Raw genomic sequence first — 20,492 nt, 5'->3', positions numbered from 1 at the left:
ATTACATCTACAATTTGAATTCAAAAGTATTGCAAATGGAATTGATTATGGAAAATTACAAGGGAAAAAAACCTGGATTCAAATCTGTATCTGACACCTGTTAGCTATGCAACCTTGGGCCCTTTTACTTTCTAACTTATTGTCTCTGAGACTCAATTTTCTGCTTGATGAAATATTTATTAGACACGTCTTTCCTGCCTGCTTCACAAGGTCATTGTGAAGATCAAAAGTTAAAATCCATGAACTGCATTATCCCAAAGACAGCTGCCTGACTAGTCTCACCTTGTACCACTGATGCGCTTCATCAGCCTGATACCAGAGACCATTTTTGGGTACTCAATCCTTAACAGAGAAAACCATCTAAACTAAATTTTGAAATTTCTTTAAGGACAAAACACTGGCTTTGAGTTAAGATAACCCATTAAAGCCCCAACCCAATTCCTATGAGGTTTCAAAATTGTATCTCACCAATGTAAGTCACATGAAGTGGCCATCTGGGTCCTTATCTGACACAGGCAAGGTGACCCATGATGTGGGTGGGGTCTAAAGATGAACTTACATCCACTGACCAGAATATCGAGAACATATACATCAAAAGACTTCTTCACATGCTACATTAACATGTCCACCTGTGCTTTACTATATGCAGAAATAATGAGTTCCTTTTATACTTTTCCAAAGTTCTTTCTTACTTATTATTCCATCTGATCGCCTAGTAGTTCTGTCAGATAGACAAGGCAGATATATGCTTATCTCAGGAGGAGAAAACTTACCTATGTTCAAAATCATTTTGAGGCACAACAAACTATATTTCAGATGCCCAACTCCTATTTTGGTGTCAATACTACATCAGGTTACATGAATTTTACCTTTTAAATTACTCAATAGTACCAGTGATTCTATTTCTAAACAAGTAACATTCAAGTTTAAAAATTTTCGTAATAAAAACTGTACAATAGCCTCATTCTAAGTCTTGCAAGGAAGAAGCATTTACCAAATAAATTAAATCTCCCACTCAAAAAGTAGATGTGGCAACAGTACTAAATGAATGTTATGTGGTACCGGAGAATATGCATGTGTTAACAAATTATCTTGAGCCTACTTCCCCAGTTTCCATAGAGGACACCTTTAATAAAACTGCAACCAAATCACTCTGGATTTTTTTTGATACACTAAATTCAATATATTTAATAATTATCTTCATAGTATTTCAACACAAAGAAGTAGAATATACATTCTTTTCAAGCACACATTGAATATTTTCTAAGATAAACCATGTTAGTACACAAGTCTTGATAAATTTAAGAAGATTGAAATTATATCAAACATAATACTCTATCAACTACTATTATTAATACGATTACTCAGTAACTAATTATCAATTTAAAGGATTAATATATTACCCTTTAAAATCTGTATTTAAACTATTAATCATTTTAAATATTAATCATCAAAAATACAGGTTTTGAAGTCATCTTAAAAATGTTCATAAATGTTTGCCTAAGCTTTCAAAATACAGATTAAGTTTAAATGTAATGTAAAAGAACCTTATACATAAGACCAATATTTAATTGATGTGGTTTAAGAAAGTACTGAACTGGGGATCATATGAATTTCAGCCTCAAATAATTTAACCGGAGACTCAATTAACATTAAAAAAAATCATAATAGGAAATTTTACTGTCACTATATAAGTCCTAGAAAATCATGAGAAAATTAATTACTAGAGGCAAAAATGAAGAGTTCTGAAGCAAAGCAAAATTAGATCAAAACATTTATTTTTGTGTGTTACAAAAGCAGAAGTAAAGCCAAGCAGGTAACGAAACAAGCATTTTTAAAGAGACCCATCCTGGATTCTGTCTGAGAATTTAGTAAACAGTTCAAGTTTAGGTTGTTTGAACACTTCTTCTGGATACTATGAGGTCTCCATCTTATAACCATGTTTCTCTAGTTCAGCTCTATAATAAAACACAAAAATACAACATTACTAGACATTCTTTATGATAAATTAAAGAAACAATGAGCTAAATCTAGGCACCAACTTAAAATACTATCAAATAGCTTTACATTAGTCCCTAAAAAGAAACCTATACAAAACAGAAATTGAATGTGAATCAACATAATGATAATAAAATTTTAATTTCCCATTAATAAACATATTTCATATTCCTTAATTTTCTGATAAATCTACTTATGGAAGAAACAAGAAATTTACTGCTATCTTTCAAATACTTTCCAAATATCATACAAAAGTTCTGTTAATAAATATTTAAACAAATTTTAAGAATCATTAACCACATGGTTAAAAACACAAGGCAATAGTAACAAACTTTTTGGAATTTCATAATTATCACAATAGGAATTACTATTATTTACACACAAAGAATAAACAGGCCCTAGCCAGGTAGCTCAGCTGGACAGAGCATCGTCCCCATATGCCAAGTTTGCAGGTTCAATCCCTGGTCAGGATACGTGCAAAAATCAACCAATGCATGTATAAATAAGCTGAAGAAATCAATGTTTCTCCCTCTGTCCCTTTCTCTCTCTCTAAAATCAACAAATAAATATTTTTTAAAAGAATAAACAAATTTCTCTATTTATACTTATCTATCGAGCTAAGACAGAAATTATAAATCAAATTTTAAGTTGTATAAATTATTCTGCATTAACTATATGTAGGCAAAATGAATCAATAGCTATCGTTCCTATCTTGTCCATAAAACCACAACTGAAAAAACAACATCATTAAAACAAAATTGAAAACTAAGACAGGTGAGATAACTCCATAATACATTAACGTAGTTTAAAGCCTCAAGGCTCTGAATAATTACATCTTGGGTACTGAAAGAACAAAAAGAAGGCCCTGGCTGTGTAGCTCAGTGGATTGAGCGTGGGCCTGCGAACCACACGATCTCGGTTCGATTCCCAGTCAGGGCACATGCCTGGGTTGCAGACCAGTTCCCAGCGGGGAACTTACGAGAGGCAACCGTACATTGATATTTCTCTCATTCTCTCCTTCCTGTCCCCTCTCTAAAAATAAAAATATTTCAAGATTTTAAAATTAAATTGATAATGCTCAAAAAAAGAAAAGAACAAAAAGATATATATAGTCAAAAGTAAGAGTCAGAAATTTTGAGATATCATGGAAATTGCAAAAGTACCAGAATTAACAGTGAAAGGTAAACTGTGTATTTCCAAAAAGGGGGGAAAGGAGATGGGTAAAATCATTATTACTTTCCAGAAAAATATTAAAATTGTCATTAGTCTCCAAAATAGTAGTCTTTAGAATGTATGATTTTTGAGCCTATAAAAAATGCAGTATAGAACAGAAGCTGTAACATGATTTTAAAAAATTGTAAAACTGTTATAAATAATCTTACTTCTTTTTTGAAGAAATGTACTACTAGACTAGAAAAGCAGAGGAATATAATAGAACTTCCTATCTTGATTTGAGCAAAGTATGTGACAGTCTACTTAGGTATTGCTGTAAAGACAGATATGTATGGGTTGAATCAAAATAAAATCAAGGAGGAACTGTCTCTACAATGAATGGTGCTGGTGCAACTGAATATTCACATGCAAAGAGTAAAGCTGGACCTCATTTTCACAACATATACAACACTTAAATCAAAATGGATAGAAGACCTAAATGTAAGAGCTAAAATTATAAAACAGAACAGATGAACTTTTATAACCCTGAATTCGTTAATAATTCTTTAAAAGTAGACAAACTGGACTTCATCAGAATGAAAAACTTTGGTGCAAAGAACTCTATGAAGAAAGTGGAAAGACAACCTAACAGAATGGGAGGAAATATTTCTAAATATATATCTGATAAGGACCCAGTACCCAGAATATATAAAGAACATGTACAACTCAACAACAAAAAGACAAAAGACAAACAACCCAACTTAAAAATAGGCCAAGGACTTGAATAGATACTGCTCCAAGATACACAAATGACCAACAAATACAAGAGTTCATCATTAGGTAAATGTAAACGTGAAACCATAATGAGATACCAATTTACACTGACTAGGATGATTATAATAAAAAAAAGAGAAAGCTAATGAGGTCTGGTGAGAACATAAAAGAGATCAGAAACATCACACATTGCTGGCAGTAATGTAAAATTGTATAACTGCTCTGGAAAACAGTTTGGCAGTTCCTCAAAAAAGTTTTATGACATGACCCAGCAATTCTACCTCTGTAATTACATCCCCCAAAATTGAAAACAGGTATTCAAACAAAAACTGGCACATGAATGTTCATAGTAGCACTGTTCACAACAGGCATAAGCTGGGCCCTGAAGGGAGTGGCTCAATTGGTTGGGTGTTGTCCCACAAAGCGGAAGGTCACCGGTTCCATTACCGGTCAGGGCATATGCCTAGGCTGTGGGTTCAGTCTGCTACCAGAGCGTGTATGACAGGCAACCTATTGATGTTTCTCTCCCCCTGTCTCTCTCTTCTTTTCTCTTTAAAAAATTAATTTAAAAAAGTCATGTGTTGGAAACAACTCAAATGTCCCTCAACTGATAAATGGATAAACAAATTGTGACATACAATACAATGGAATATTATTCATGGATAAAAAGGAATGAAGCACTGATACATGCTACCACCTGAATAAAACTTGAAAATTTTATGCTGAGTGAAGGAAGCTAGCCACACAAGATCGCTTATTGTATGATTCATTCATATGAAATATCTAGAACAGGCAAATCCATAGACAGAAAGCAAATTACTGGTTGCCAGAAGCTGGCCAAAAAAGAGGAATTCAGACTGCTTACTGGGTACAGTGTTTCCTTTTGGGGTGCTGAAAATGTTTTGGAACTAAAAAGAGATAATGGTTGCAGGACACTGAATATACAAAATGCCACTAAAGTAACTGTATACTTTAAAATGGTTAATTTTAGCCCTGGCTGGTGTAGCTCAGTGGATTGAGCACAGGCCTGCGAACCACACGATCGCGATTCGATTCCCAGTCAGGGCACATGCCTGGGTTGCAGGCCAGTTCTTAGATAGTTTCTTAGAATGAAACATTTAAAAAAAATTTTTAAATTAACCATTTTATTTTTCTTTATTGTTTTAAAGATTATTTATTAATTTATCTTTAGAGGGGAAGGGAAGGAGAGAGGGAGAGAAATAGCAATGTATGGTTGCCTCTCATGGGTCCCCTGCCGGGAACTGGCCTGCAACCCAGGCATGTGCCCTGACTGGGAATCGAATCGCAATCGTGTGGTTCGCAGGCCTGTGCTCAATCCACTGAGCTACACNCTTTAAAATGGTTAATTTTAGCCCTGGCTGGTGTAGCTCAGTGGATTGAGCACAGGCCTGCGAACCACACGATTGCGATTCGATTCCCAGTCAGGGCACATGCCTGGGTTGCAGGCCAGTTCTTAGATAGTTTCTTAGAATGAAACATTTAAAAAAATTTTTTAATTTAACCATTTTATTTTTACTTATTGTTTTAAAGATTATTTATTTATTTATCTTTAGAGGGGAAGGGAAGGAGAGAGGGAGAGAAATAGCAATGTATGGTTGCCTCTCGTGGGTCCCCTGCCGGGAACTGGCCTGCAACCCAGGCGTGTGCCCTGACTGGGAATCGAATCGCAATCGTGTGGTTCGCAGGCCTGTGCTCAATCCACTGAGCTACACCAGCCAGGGCTTTAAAATGGTTAATTTTATATTACATGAATTTTACTCTGGCCAATCATATTAGGTAGATATGTACATGAATATGAAAAATACACTCCTATCACCCCCATCTCCATTCCAGGTTGAGAAAACCAATCTATTGGGTCCTAGCACTTAGAATTCTAATTTTTGCTGAGTTATTCAATACTGGCAGAAAATTAACTTCAACAGGAAAACTCACAGGATAAAAAACAGCAAATATGCTTCCATTTAACTACTCTTCAGTAAAGAGCCTAGAAAGAACAAAAGTTCTAGGCAATTACACAAAGTATTCACATTAGAAACACAGGAGATGAAGGCAATATGTCTTACTTTTCATAATCCAAAAACATATTTCAAAGATTAGTTGTCTTTTAAGTGTCCAATTATCATATGTAGATGACATATTCTGTGCTTACAATTAATATTAAGTTATATAAAAATCTGGCTTAAAGCTTACCGTAACTGATTGGAGAAGTCATCCTCTACATTGTCATCATCCCAATTATCCTCCCAGACATGTGCATCTTCATCTTCATCTAAACCAGTCCAGTCTGAAAACAGAAACAGGTGCTGTCTAAACAGTTCTCATATATTATTTCTATAAACACAAAAACTTCAGAAAGTTTGCCACTGAAGACTTTAACAATTCAAAACATCTAATACCGAATATATGATAAATGGTAATCACACACTTTAAATCTCAATTCATACTGTCATGTACGTTCTCAATTCTTGAATTTGTAGACAATCTAAAACAGAAGTTAATATAAAAAATTCTATTGGCCATGAAAATTTCCTATAATTTCAGGAGGATATTTACTTCCCTAATCTTACTTGAGTTAATTTTTAAAAGGTCTATTTCACAATCTTTCAAAACACAGCACTAATAACATGAAGGCAAGCTGAGCAGCAGGAACATACCAGCCTGAAATTCAGAATTGCTAAGCATAAAAAAGGTAACTCATAAACAGGTAACACAAAGAAGATCAGCCCTGGTTGGTGTGGGCGTCCTCCCGCATAGCAAAAGGTCATGGGCTTGATTCGCAATACAGCCCAGGCCTGGACTGCAGGTTTGGTCCCTAGTCCTGGCATGTGCAAGAAACAATTTCTCTCCCTTTCTTTATCCCTCCCTACCTTTCTGTCTAGAATCAATTTTTTTTTCAAAAAAAAAAAAAGGAAAAAACTTTACGCTGACCAAATTTTTTAATAATTATTTTTATTTTTATTGTTGTTCAAGTACAGTTTTCTGCCTTTTATTCCCATCCCAGCCCATCTCCCCATGTTCCCCACCTCCCTCCAGTTTCCAACCCCCTTAGTTTTTGTCCATGTGTCCTTTATACTTGTTCCTGCAAAGCCTTTTCCTTTCCCCTGAAATTCCCTCCCCTCTCCCCTCTGGTCACTGTCAGCCTGTTCTCTATTTCAGTGTCTTTGGTTATACTTTACTTGTTTGTTTGTTTTGTTGATTAGGTTCCTGTTAAAGGTGAGATCATAAGGTGTTTGTCTTTTACCACCTTGACCAAATATTTTCTTAAACTTGACTGTAAAATTGCCTGAGAATGTCTTTATTCTTTAAGGTATGCACAATGAAATAGCTAAGTCAAGTGCTTTGCTGATAGTTTACTTACAAGTGGCTCTCTATATATACGGCATACATGATAGAAATAAAGTAAACACGACAAAATATTAACACCTGATGAAACTTAGGTGTTTGTTGCCCTCTTAAAACTGAGGTATAATTAACATTCAGTATTATATTAGTTTTAGGTGTACAACACAATGATTTGGTATTTGTGCATATGCAAAGTAGTCACCATGATAAACCTAGTTAACATCATTATATAGTTACATTTTTTTCTTGTGATGAAAACTTTTAAGATCTGCTGTCTCAGAAACTTTCAAATATACAATACAGCATTATTAATGATAGTCACCATGCTATGTATTATATTCTCATGACTTATGTTATAACCAAAGTCTGCATCTTCTGACCCTTTCTTTCATCCAACCTGTTCTGTTTTAAACTTTCCTACAGGGTTGAAAGTTTCAAAATAATTTTTAAAAAATCAGTTTGGAGATTACCTCCAGAAGCCTTCTGCATTCCCTTCTCTTCCTCCTTACCTTCAGAGATTAGGTTCCTCTTTTGCATACAGCTCTACCACACCACTTACTTACTGTACAATCATATTATCAGCTTATTTCTATGTCCATTACTAGTGTCTGAGCTCAAAAGTAACAACTGTATTTTATCTTTGTACTCTTAAATTCAAATAGTACCTAGTATATAAACAACAAATAGCTATGAAACACACAACTCTAAATGAGACCTTGTAAATTTTGTTTGATCCTCTTCTCAAATCAGTAATCAGACTTACATACTCTTGAGTATGTTCTAGCTATTAGCTTCATCTGAGCACATGCCTATTAGAAACATGGCTAAGAACATTCAGACCTCATGAAAGGGGAAAAAACACCATCATGAGCAATATTTGGGGAAGAGTATACAAAAAAAAAGACTTGATAATAGCTCTATTATTTCCTTAGTAGTATTATAAAGTACTTTATAATTGTGATACTTTTGAGTATACAAAGATACAAAAATGGAAGAGTTGGTTACATTCTTCATTAATCATCACATAAAATCTGAATATACTCTTTAACATTCCTTATCCAAAGCCCCTATGCCATGCTATCCTTCCAATCACCATAGATGAAATCCAAGACAATAATTAACCATTTGAATTACAACTTAAGTATTTTAAATTATTTAGTAAGAGTATCATTAAGAAACCTAGTGTTCACAGTGACAAACCAGAATCTACAATCTATTTTAGGTAGAAACTTTAAAAGATTTTCTTTATTAATTAGAAACGTTCTAAACTATATAATGTTAAAAGTTTAAATGATAAGAGTATAATAGCCCCATTCATTATTTCCAACACTTACAAATTCTCTATACTGATAATATGTTAAAATATATGTAAATTATACTGTATGTAAACTCTACTAAGTGAATATGTAACAAAGAAGCTGTGACTGTTGTAATCTCTAGGGTTTGGCTGTTATCTCCTGCAATATATCTCTGACTAAATTGTGCTTTAATTTTCAATTATAATATACACTGATAACCATTCAATTTCATTTAATCACTCAGTTTTAAAGACTTAAATCCAGAAACACCTCTTTAAAGGACAAAACAATAAATCCAACAAGTATACCCAATTCATATCTAATGCATTTCTTCAATGTGTGGATAGCTTTATAAAGTGTATGTTTTTATCTTCAACACTAAATGCACTGGGAGAATTGTGATTAATACTTCAACTAATGACTTCTGTGTTGACTTCAGTGTGCAGGCCTCCAGATGTGCAATGGTAAAAAAATAATTTACCATATTTTAAAAGTCAGAATTAGAAGTAACCAATAACAGATGCCTAAAACATAACTTTCTTTCAATTCTAAACCATCAAGAACTTTGCCCCCAAATATGGCTTTGTTCACATTTGTCAGTGAAAATTATACCCATGACTAGCTTTAAATTTCAAAAACCTGCACTATCAAAGATCCCATGTACTTTATCTAAGTATCACCTTGACATTTAAGTGTCAAAAAAATTTCCTCTCAATGTTTTTAAAATCACTCTCCCCACCCTCCAACATACATTCCAAAATTTCTTAAAAGTATTAAGGATACCATTTTGGAAAAAAAGGAAATTCAATTTATACCCAACAGGGTTGTAAATGTTAGAGTTTATACTAATTTTCAGGAGCATCAAATTCTTATTCATTCCTTAATAGTGAAGCTACTCTAAATATAAAACTAATCTCCAACAAAGTTTCTTCAAACAAAAAATGTGCTTATATATTATATATAGAAAAATACAAAAGAGACAGATAAAAGGTCAAAAAAGCTCTACATTGTACACTCATCATCACAGGTGAGTAAAGAGAACAGCAATGGTAGCAAAGAGCATCATTATGCTCATGAATATGATAATGAAGCCACACTAAATCTAGTCATTCTGAGATCAACTTACATTTATTTATGTGCTCCTGCTTAAGCTGTATAAAATAGATTAAAAACTTTCAAATAAAATTTCATTTCTGTAGATTACCATGATACAAAAATAGTTATCCTAGAAATCTAAAGTCTACATCCAGTGGCTAAGAAAGCAGTATCTAGGAAAGCACCACTGCATTACTATATTTTCTCCAGTAAGGACCAAAAACGTCAGTAAGGAACTTCAGAGCACCAACCTAAAGCAAGTTATAAATGATGTTGCTACCAGGCTACTGGTGAGCTTTTAGTTATTTGTTGGCAGAAGTAAGACAGAGGTTCAAAATAATTTATATAACCATTTATAATTTTTCTTACTCTTATAAAAAGGAAACTCAATTCTCTTTATCAATTATTTTTAAAACTGCATACCTGACAGAATGGTTCCACTATGAAGTCATGTTGACTTTGGTTCCCTTTGTTAATCAATGGTCTTAATTCTCTCTCAAAATTCTCCAAAGCCATTACTATTCTCACCTTTTCCAAGTTCTCATGCCCTACACTCACTCAGCTGAATTCTCTCATTCTGATCCTCCATACTACTAAGTCAGGGGTATCCAATGTGAACTCCGCCATTTGTCATACATTAGACATGCCAAGTGCAAAATCACAACTGGTTTCTTCTTTCTCCCAGCACTCCTTTATCAAACTATTTGCCCAAACTCCCTTATTATTCCTGTATCACTCTTCACTTCTTTTCTAATAACTTATTTCAGACCCTTAGTCCTCATCTAAGCTATTTCAATAATTTGCTCATTAGCTTCACTGACTCTGTCTCTTTCTTTCTATCCTTTCAAATTAATTCTGCTGGGTTAATTTTTCCCAAACTGCCTACCTAAAGGAAAACTCACACATAACAAGCAAGCAAAAAAAAAACAAAAAAAAACCCACGCCTCACCTATCTAAAGATAAAGTCCAAACTCGTCATTTGTCTTACAGCCCTCCATGATTAGGCCCCAAACACCCGCGTTTGCAAGCACTATTTCGAAGCCGAATTACACATTGATTTTCCACCTCCGAACACCTACTTCTTTGCCCTTCTTTTGGAAACCCCTTTTCTACATTTCTACCTTTGAAAAATCCTGTTCTAATGTTGCTAACTCACAATGTACACAACTGGAAATAATTTCCCCTTTTTTTCAACTGCTGTTGCATTTTATCAGTTGATTAATCCTCACCCCACCACCACCACACCACCATCAGCACCAGCAATTGGAAGGAAACAAAGTAACTCTTATCCAGAAGCCCTTACAGATAAACAGTCAAAAGGGAAGTTGCTCTGGTGTAGCTGGGGGTGAGGGGTCAGGAGGGAAGGACTTACAGCCCCACATGCCAGGATAAGCACTTGCAAAACAATGGGTTGGCCAAGTCTGTTTAGTTTTTTTTTCTGTAAATAAAGGATACACTTTTTAATTTTCACCAGTAATTTTATTGATTTGGATATTTTGAACATGTCAGCTATCTTCCATGTGGTATAATGTTGACTGTCCTCACTTAATGTCTTGGTTTGATCACTATCAACCTCAACGTCCAACAGGACATTTCCAGCATGGAACTTCACAGACCACTTTTCACATGTTCAGTCAGTCGCAGCTCCTTCTCCACACACTGCACAAATCTTTTTTTTGCATTTCAGTTACATTTTTACCTTTCTTGAAATGATAAAGCATAATAAGCTAAAAATGTTGCATATTTTCTTCCATCTTCAATATTGAAATGACTACACAAAAATTCACCAATTTTGATTAAGCTTTTTTTTAATGCACACTGATACAACATCCGTCACAATACAATCTAACAAAATTGTTTTGAATGAAGTTCAAGACAACTAAGCACTATCAGAGCCATCCTATAGGAAAAGAAAAATGAAATTCTGGCTAACCCAATACTAAAAAGCTCAAACTTGGTTTGAAAACTACTGGCCCATTATTTCCACTGAGTCCAATGACAGATACCTACGTCTTTTTTTTAATATTTTATTTATTTATTTATCTTTAAAGGGGAAGGAGAGAGGGAGAGAAACATCAATGTATGGTTGCCTTTTGTGTGTCCTCTGCTGGTAGTTAGCCTGCAAGGAACCAGCCTGCAACCCAGGCATGTGCCCTGACTGGGAATCGAACCTTGATCGTCTGGTTCGCAGGCCCGCACTCAATCCACTGAGCTACACCAGCCAGGGTGACAGATACCTTTCTTAAGCAGTCAAATTCGGCTCAGTGCAGCCTCTAGTTCACAGGTGGCAAACACAAGGCCCGCAGGCAGCTCTCCACTTTTATCTGTCCATGGTGGCAGCGCCAAGCACTCTCACTTAACTGTTTGGAGTAGTTACATTTATACAATCCTAAAATTACATTCAGCCTTTTAAAGGCAATTGCGAGGATGATGTGGCCCCTGGTGAAAATGAGTTTGACACCTCTGTTCTAGTTAACTGTGACCTTGGTCTTTTCCTGAGCCCCAAGTAAAAAGAACATAAGGCTGCTACAAGGATCCATGTAGATTATCATGATACAAAAATAGTTATCCTAGAAATCTATGTATCCAAAGCACTTAGTGTTGGAAAATGGCAGTTAATAGCATTCTCTCTCTGCACTATTGTTCAATGACACTTGTAGGAAGCACTCAACAAATATATTTCCAATGAACACATCATTTATTATGTGCTAATTACTGCTAGAGAACTTGAAGGGTGATGGATGTAAGAGGAGAAACATGTTCCACCACAAAAACAACAAAAGACAATAATACCATTCTACCAAGCATTACATATACAACAGAATACAAAACTGGGTGGGGAGGGGGGAGATATTTGAATCTTTAAAAGTTAAGAAGTAAAGTGTAATTTTGAAACTTATTTTTTCCTAAATGTTTTCAGTCCATCACATTTTCAATGAGTAATGTTTAACAACTGAGTAGTAACACTGTCACAATTGCTTATTCGTTCCATAGAATAAGTGAAATAGCTACTCAAAAAGTCTTACAAAGTAGTTTTTACTGTGTGATATCCTGAGTCACACCTCTCACTATACCCTCCCAAGCTTCAACATCTTGATTTGGGGGTTTTTCACTCCACTGTATTTTTTTATACAGTGGCTCTCATCCATCTGTATGCATACTTAAACAATGTATGCCATTGTTCTTTGTACTTTCATATTTTGTATGAATAACCACACTTTTTAAAAGTACTTTTGGTAAAAAATAACAGTATTTTTTAATTTAAAAGTTTTTAATACTAGAAAATAATTATCAAACAACTCACAAACTTGAGCTTAATTTTGGATATACTTAAAATACAAATAAAATATCCAATAGAAGTTGTTCATGTTCTGAGTAAATTAAGTACCAAACATCATCCAAAATCCAAATCCCTAAATAAAATCTAGGAGGGAGGAAAGAAAGGGCTCTAATATTCACCGAATACCAACTTTATGCCAAACTCTGTTATGCACTTTACATGTACCATTGTTATGGACTGAATGTCTGTCCTCCAAACCCCCAAATCCTTACGTTGAAGCCCTAATCCCTAATGAGATGACATTTGAAGATGGGGCCTTTTGAAAGTAATTAGATTATATGAAGTCATGAAAGTGGAATCCTTGTGATTAGATTATTAGTGCCATTTGCAAGGGTGTCCAACCTTTTGGCATCTCTGGGCCACAATGAAAGAAGAGGTGTCTTGGGCCACACATTAAATACACAAACACTAAAGAAAACTGATGAGCAAAAAGTAAAAAAGGTCTGTGCATAATTTTTGTGATATCCGCTACAACAGATATTTTAAAAAGTCCTCACATAATAACCCTAATCATGCAGCTGGCCCTTAGGATAATCCTTCAAAATCATTAAGCAGGTCCCAAGTTTGTCAGCACTAATATAGAAAATGTATGTATCTAAGCACTAAAACTAAGTAATGTTTTAAGTAAATTTATACTGTTGTGTTGGGCCACATTCATAGCCATCCTGGGCTTCAGGTCGCAAGTTGGACACTCCTACATTACAGGGAAAGACACTTGAGAGCTTTCTCTTCTCTACCTTGTAAAGACATAGTGAAAAGGCAATAGTCTCTAACACAGGAAGAGAGCCCTGACCAGGAAATTAATCAGCTAATACCTTCATCTTGGACTTCCGATGTTCCAGAACTGTGGCAAAGTAAATTCCTGTTGTTCAAGCCACTCAGTATATGGCATTTTGTCACAGCAGTTCTAGCAGACTAATACTACCACATAATCTTTATATGACTTTAATTATTATCCACAAATTACATATTAAGAAACTGAGAAGGTAACAGTTCACCCTGGCTGGGTGGCTCAGTTGGTTGGAACATCATCCCACACACCAAATGGTTGCGGTTTTGACCCTGGTCAGGGCACATACCTCCCTCCGTTGGGGCGCAAAGAGGAGGCAACAGATTGATGTTTCTCTCTCTCTCCCTCCCTTCCTCTCTCTCAAATCAATAAAAACATATCCTTGGATAAGTATTAAAAAATAAAATTGAAAAAAGGTAACAGTTCAAGGGAAAACTCAATGGTCGATCTCACTCAAAGAAACCAAATCAAATTATGCAATTATATTTTTTATCCTTCAGACTGATGACTAAAACGTTTAACATGGAGTATAGGCAACCTAATGAGGGAAAAGGTGCACTATAAATAAGACTGTTAATTAATATAACCCTTCTCAAAGGCAATTTGAAAATGTATGTCAAATTTCAAAAGGCACCTGGTCCCAGACGAGGTGTCCACACCCAAGCAGAGCCACAGGGGCATTTCTGTAGAGGGGGAGCACTGCATGGGTGGTGGGTCAGAGCCTGAACGTGTGAAGAAGTCATGCAATACCAAGTGAGGAGAGGATGGCCTGACATAGAATGTTGAAGCCCAACACAGAATGTTGAGATTTAGAGGTCAACTGTGGGTGGAGGGGGTAACAAAGACTGGTTAGGGAAGAGTAAGACCAAAAAGATAATATATTTATGATAACAAAGCCAGGTTTCTCACTGTTGGGGAAGGGTATTACAAATATGGAAAGCACAAAAGCTAAATAGATTTAGCTAGTAGTGCACAAAAACAAACTAGTAGTGCACCACTGTTAAAAAGCATGAGGTAAACTTTCATATTAATGTAAACATATGTTTAAGATATAAAATATAAGAGACTAGTATATATAATATAGCCCTCTGCATGTACATAAAAATTACATGCAAACACATAAAATTTTTATATGTATGTATATGTGTGTATATATGTATGTATATGTATTCTGGATGGATATTTAACTTTGTTACGTATCAGAGCAGTTTTATTGGTATATATTGATTGATTTAATATCTTAGACTAATTTTGTATCCAGCAAAATCTTAGTAATTCAAATTAATATGAAAGGGAAAACTGTCTGAATTATAAACCAAAGAAACATACAGAAACCTGAACAAAACAAAGTAATTTCAAATGTTATTTCTCATTCTAAATAGAAAGTTTCCTGAATGAAGTAGGTTCTACACATTCAAATCTGAAGATAACCAATGTTCTGTAAGGACCAACAGATGGTGAACTACTTAAGGCTAATAAACCAGTTTGTTATAAAGACCTTTGTCTTCACAAAAAAAATTTCTTTGCTTTACCTCTTAGCTTTAATGAGTTTTACTATGTAACTATGAACGTTTTGAACAAATTGCTGCTCACAGCATAAACTCAGAACAAGAATAAATTACATATTCTGCAAAAGCTGGTCGAAGAAAAGCTGCCGAGAAAAATCATATGTATCATCGGGTACAAAGTTATTTTTAGATACTTTTTTTAAAACTTTAACAGAATTTATTGGTTTTCCTTGATTGCCTCTGGTCCGACTTTGGAAGATACTTTTTAAGCAGTCAATTCTCAACTACTTACTTTAACTACAGATTCATTCATTCAACAAGCATTCATTGACCACCTACATCGTGCTAGGCACTTCCTTAAATGTTATTAAGAAAGCTTGGGCTGGGGACTAACCACTTAATGGCAAGCTTTTTAAAATCTAAGCCTCAGTTTCCTCAGCACTGTGCTGATAATTAGACTATGTAATGTCCATAGTAATGTAAATAAAGTGCCTAACATTGTATCTGGTGTGTGATAAAGAATTAATTAAGTGCTATTTTGAAGTGAAGTCAGAAGTGGATCCTGTCCTTAATAAGCCAGTTTTCTCCTGGCATAGTTCAAAATTGGAGGATCACGAACCAACTTCCAAGTGAGGTAAAGAAAACCTGGCTGACAGATAACTCTACTATCAAAACAGAAAACCAACAATCCCCACAATATACAATGAATCTCAGAAATCAAAAGAAATGTGCTTTGGGTTAGTTTATGAGTTTACGTAACATGCACACTAATGTCTACTTCCATTTTTTTTAAAGGGTACACTATAAATACAAAGAACAAGTGCTCCAGCTGTGTGGTTTTATGACGTAATAGAATCATGATGGTTACACCTTAGGACAATTTTAGTGATGCAAATAACTGCTTAATGTAACAAATTTGTACCCCATTAATCACAATTCCTTCTACCACCTTCAAAAAGACCACTCAATAGTAATCTCCTTTTCTCATGAGATAAGTATTTATCTTAGGTATAACATTTAGTCAATAAAGCAAGTTAACAGTGAAAAACATTAAGTAGCCACAACGATCTAACCAATAAACAGAACCAAGTCTAAGAAAATCTAACAAACAAACAGATAAATAAGCACTCTGGTGTCAACTGGGCCAGCTGCCCGTCCATTCAAGCCCGTTATGTGACAGAGGGAAGTTTCTTCTCTGTTTCAAGCTTCAGTTTCTTTATCTGAGAAATGGGAATACCGGTACCTACTTGCTGGATTTGTGAAAATGAATCAGATCCTCTTTGTAACCACAAAGCTAATAAAAACAGAGGAGTTTTAGCGTCTTAGAAATCCTTAAACGTATGTTAGTTCAGCGTGAAGTTATCAAAAATGAGTGAGGAACAACAACGTTAAGCCCCAATACCTGACCCTCCCATCGTATTCAACCGGCTTCATTCGTGAAGTCCTAAGAGTAAGCAGCCCTGGCCAAATCAGAAACAATTCTGTAAGAATTAAAGGCCAAGGAAGGCCGATGCACTGAAAGAAAATAAAGGGAAAAAGGGTTACGTAGTCACGATCGAGGTAACCTGGATGCAAAGTGGAAGTACCAGCCGCCCCCCGCGCTCCCGGACGCGGAGTGGGGGCGCCGGGGGCCCGTGGCTCCTCCCAATGAGGAAGCAGAAGGCATTCTGCCTCACCCGTGAGTCCCGCCGGGACACGCGGGACCCGAAGCCCGTCGCACGGAGGGTCGCCCTCGTAGAGCCCCCGAGGGGTCCGAAGTTCCCGCGGGCGCCACTGGGACCGGCCCCGGCAGCCGCGCCTCCTTCAACCGGAGGCCTGAGTCACCGTCCGCGCGTCCCGGAGGCCGAGGCTCAGCCGCCTACCTTCCGCAGGGAACTCCTCGAACTCGTCGTCCTCCTCCAGGAGTCCCAAGTCTACCGGCTGCTTCTTCTCTGACATCGCAACTCTCCGCGCCCCACACCTCTCTGTCCAACGGGAGAGTTGGGGCCAGTCCCCCTCACGACCGTCGATAACACGGCTGCCGCCTCCGAGGCCGCTCTGCCATAGAGACGCGAGGGGAGAGCGGCCGGGGCGGCGCGGGGAATGCTGGGATACTGGAGGTCCGCCCAGCGCTGCCTGCGGGTTTAGCCATCGTTAATAGTAGGAAAGGTTCTGTTGTGCCTCCGCAGTCTTGTCCGGAGTCTCTGAATAGAGAAACTGGACATTAGCGCAGGTTTCCCAGACTGGGAAAGAGTCATAATGTGTAGAAAAAGTAAAACTTCAGGGATGAAACGTCCACTAAGATTCATTAAAGGCCTGCCCTGGCTGGTGTAGCTCAGTGGATTGAGCGCGGGCCTTCGAACCACACGATCGCGGTTCGATTCCCAGTCAGGGCACATGCCTGGGTTGCAGGCCAGTTCCCAGCAGGGGACTCATGAGAGGCAACCATACATTGATATTTCTCTCCCTCTCTCCTTCCCTTCCCCCTCAAAAGATACATAAATAAAATCTTTGAAAAAAAAATTCTACTTTAAAAAAAAAAAGGCCTGTAAAAGGCCTGTTAAATGAATTCATTTAGACCAGGCCCTAAAATAAACATAGATTAACTACATCCTTAAACCAATTCTCTAAGCGTGGTATTAAATATCTCCACATCACAGAAAATTCAGATTCAGAACTAGCCAAAGTTACTGAGGTCGTGCTAGACGATCCAAAAGCAGATTTCTTCACCTTATTTTAATCTCCAAGCTTTTCCGTTCAGTGTTCCTCCATCTTGTAGCTCCACCGTGGTGAATTTTATGGTGTTCCAAATACATCATTTTGAATTTTTAAAATAGCTAATATCATTTGAAATGTAGTTGTGAATTGTATAAAACTGCCAGATGTAGTTGTCAAATACATATTATAGTTGAATGTTGTGTGATATAATTAACTGTAAATTAATCATTGTGAATTTTTTTAAATCCTCACCGGAGGATAGGTTTATGGATTTCAGAAAGACAGAGAGAGAGGCAGGACATCCATGAGAGAGAAAGACATCTATCGGGTGCCTCCCTAAGGACCTGACTGGGGATTGAACTTGCAACCTTCTGGTACATGGGAGGAAGCTCCAATCAATGAGCCACTTGGCCAGGACAATAATTGTAAATGTTCTTATGTGTATTGGTGTATATGTTTAAATTCCATTTCTTCAACATACCAGGCCCCGTGCTGGAAAATCAAACATGTATAGACAAGATCCCCTCAAGGAGCTCGCACAGTCCCCTCAGAGACATGTAAATAGATAGATCATGATGACACAATAATACATTTGAATGTTTATTTTAAGAAAAAATTATCTGAGAATTGAGCAGTGTATGGGAGTACAGCAAATGGAGCAACTAAATAGAACACACAATTGGATCAGAATTTGGGAGCCTACAATCAGATGTAACTTTTAAGAAAAATAAGATGATCCTTATAATACTATTTTGATTTGATGACCGAAAACATTAGCAGTCTTCAAAGGAAGTTCCAAGTATACTTAATTTGGTATGTTATATAAATAAGTACCAAATTAATGAAAGAAGGGAAAATGTGAGGGACATCTAAAATTAGAAATGAATGCAGACATTAGAAATGCAGAAATTATGAAGTATATCTCTTCATAGTGAAGCCCATGTGCACAGCAAGCATTTGACAACCTTGATGGGATACCTTAGTGTTTCATACTCTCTATCATGCCTTCTATCATACCTATCACCTATACTCCTGGGAACCACACACCAAGTTGAAACTTTGTGAAGGCAGTTTGATACAGACGCCAAAGAATAGAAAACAAATCACGGATCTGAGCAGTCATTTAGTACAGAGATAACGATTTGCCCAAGGACAAGTTTATAGAGACAGGAAGATTAACAGCTGCCAGGAGATGGTACTTACTGCTAATAGACACAGGGTTTCTTTGTGAGCTGATAAAAACACTCTGATATTGGTAGTGATGAGGATTGAAGATAGTAATGGCAGATAGTGATGATAATCAAAAAACACAATGAATATACTGAACACCACCAAAATGTACTCTTCAAACTGATGAGTTTTATGTTATGTGAACTATACCTTTATTTTTTAAATGCCATAAAAATTTTGGCCCAGGAGCAAAAATCCAAAATTCTCCTTCCTGGACCTGTTATTTGACTTACTTGATATATGATGATATTTTATCAATTCTTAGTTAAACAAACAATCAACAGCAATACAGTGATTTTCTCCCTAAAACTGAATGTATTCGATTTAAAGGAGTAATTGAGAAACAGCCTATGTTAAGTGCCTAGTTTTAAAAACTTTATTCATTCATTAAGTCCGGAATGCTGGACCCACTGGATAACTTCTCATTTCAGTCATCATGGCACATGGCAAAATGAACAGCTTCTCATTTTAATGGTCACAACACAGAGAAAAACCTTGGAAAGTGACAGCTTTAAAGTGTAAGAAGCATTAGAGGCATTATTGCTTAGGTAAATTACACATACAACAATATATATTTGATGGACCAGGATATAAATCCATGCTGAATTCCCACCGAACATGGATTTTTTGCAAATTACTTAATTTCTCTGCAGAATACTTTAGTTACTTGCAGAGTTACAGTGAAGATCAAATGAGATTATAGAATGTACATAGTTTATGAGGACCGTCTGGAAACAGTCCAGCCATTATTAATATAACAAGAGAAGTTTGCATGACATCAATGTTACCTGGCAGCCAAAGAGAGTGGCTTGGAGTGTGTATGTGTGAACAATGACTTCACTGTACTAGTCAGTGGGGATGGTAGATGCTACTGAGTGAGCATGTGTACTGTGTGGCTGTCGCATTCATAATGAGTGAGTGAGTAGAGCAACGAACCTGCATCAAATTTTGCTTTAAGCTTGAACATTCCTCCATGAAAACCATTCAGATGAGCCCTGGCTGGTGTAGCTCAGTGGACTGAGCGCGGGCCTGCGAATCAGACAATCACGGTTTGATTCCCCGTCAGGGCACATGCCTGGGTTTCAGGCCAGTTCCCAGCAGGGGACTCATGAGAGGCAAACATACATTGACATTTCTCTCCTTCTTACCTTCCCTTCCTCTCTAAAGATAAACAAATAAAATCTTTTAAAAAAAGAAAACCATACAGATGATTCACAAGGCCACAGCTATGGGAAACTGGTGATTTG

At 36.4% G+C, this 20,492-nt stretch overlaps 1 protein-coding gene across 1 annotated transcript; it reads right to left on the bottom strand.

The window, feature by feature from the left end:
• Positions 1-1,761: 1,761 nt before the first annotated feature.
• Positions 1,762-17,380, bottom strand: SEM1 (SEM1 26S proteasome subunit). The gene is made up of 3 exons (XM_037046436.1): positions 17,181-17,380; positions 6,136-6,229; positions 1,762-1,958 (listed from the first exon to the last, which is right to left on the bottom strand). The coding sequence occupies exons 1-3, from the start codon at positions 17,254-17,256 to the stop codon at positions 1,916-1,918; spliced, it is 213 nt and encodes a 70-aa protein (XP_036902331.1). The 5' UTR covers positions 17,257-17,380; the 3' UTR covers positions 1,762-1,915.
• Positions 17,381-20,492: the final 3,112 nt, after the last annotated feature.

This window comes from Sturnira hondurensis, unplaced genomic scaffold (genome assembly GCF_014824575.4).
Source record: "Sturnira hondurensis isolate 20B ecotype Veracruz unplaced genomic scaffold, ASM1482457v3 Scaffold0005252, whole genome shotgun sequence".
In the NCBI taxonomy this organism is placed as follows: Eukaryota; Metazoa; Chordata; class Mammalia; order Chiroptera; family Phyllostomidae; genus Sturnira; species Sturnira hondurensis.
This window is presented reverse-complemented; position numbering and strand designations above follow the sequence as displayed.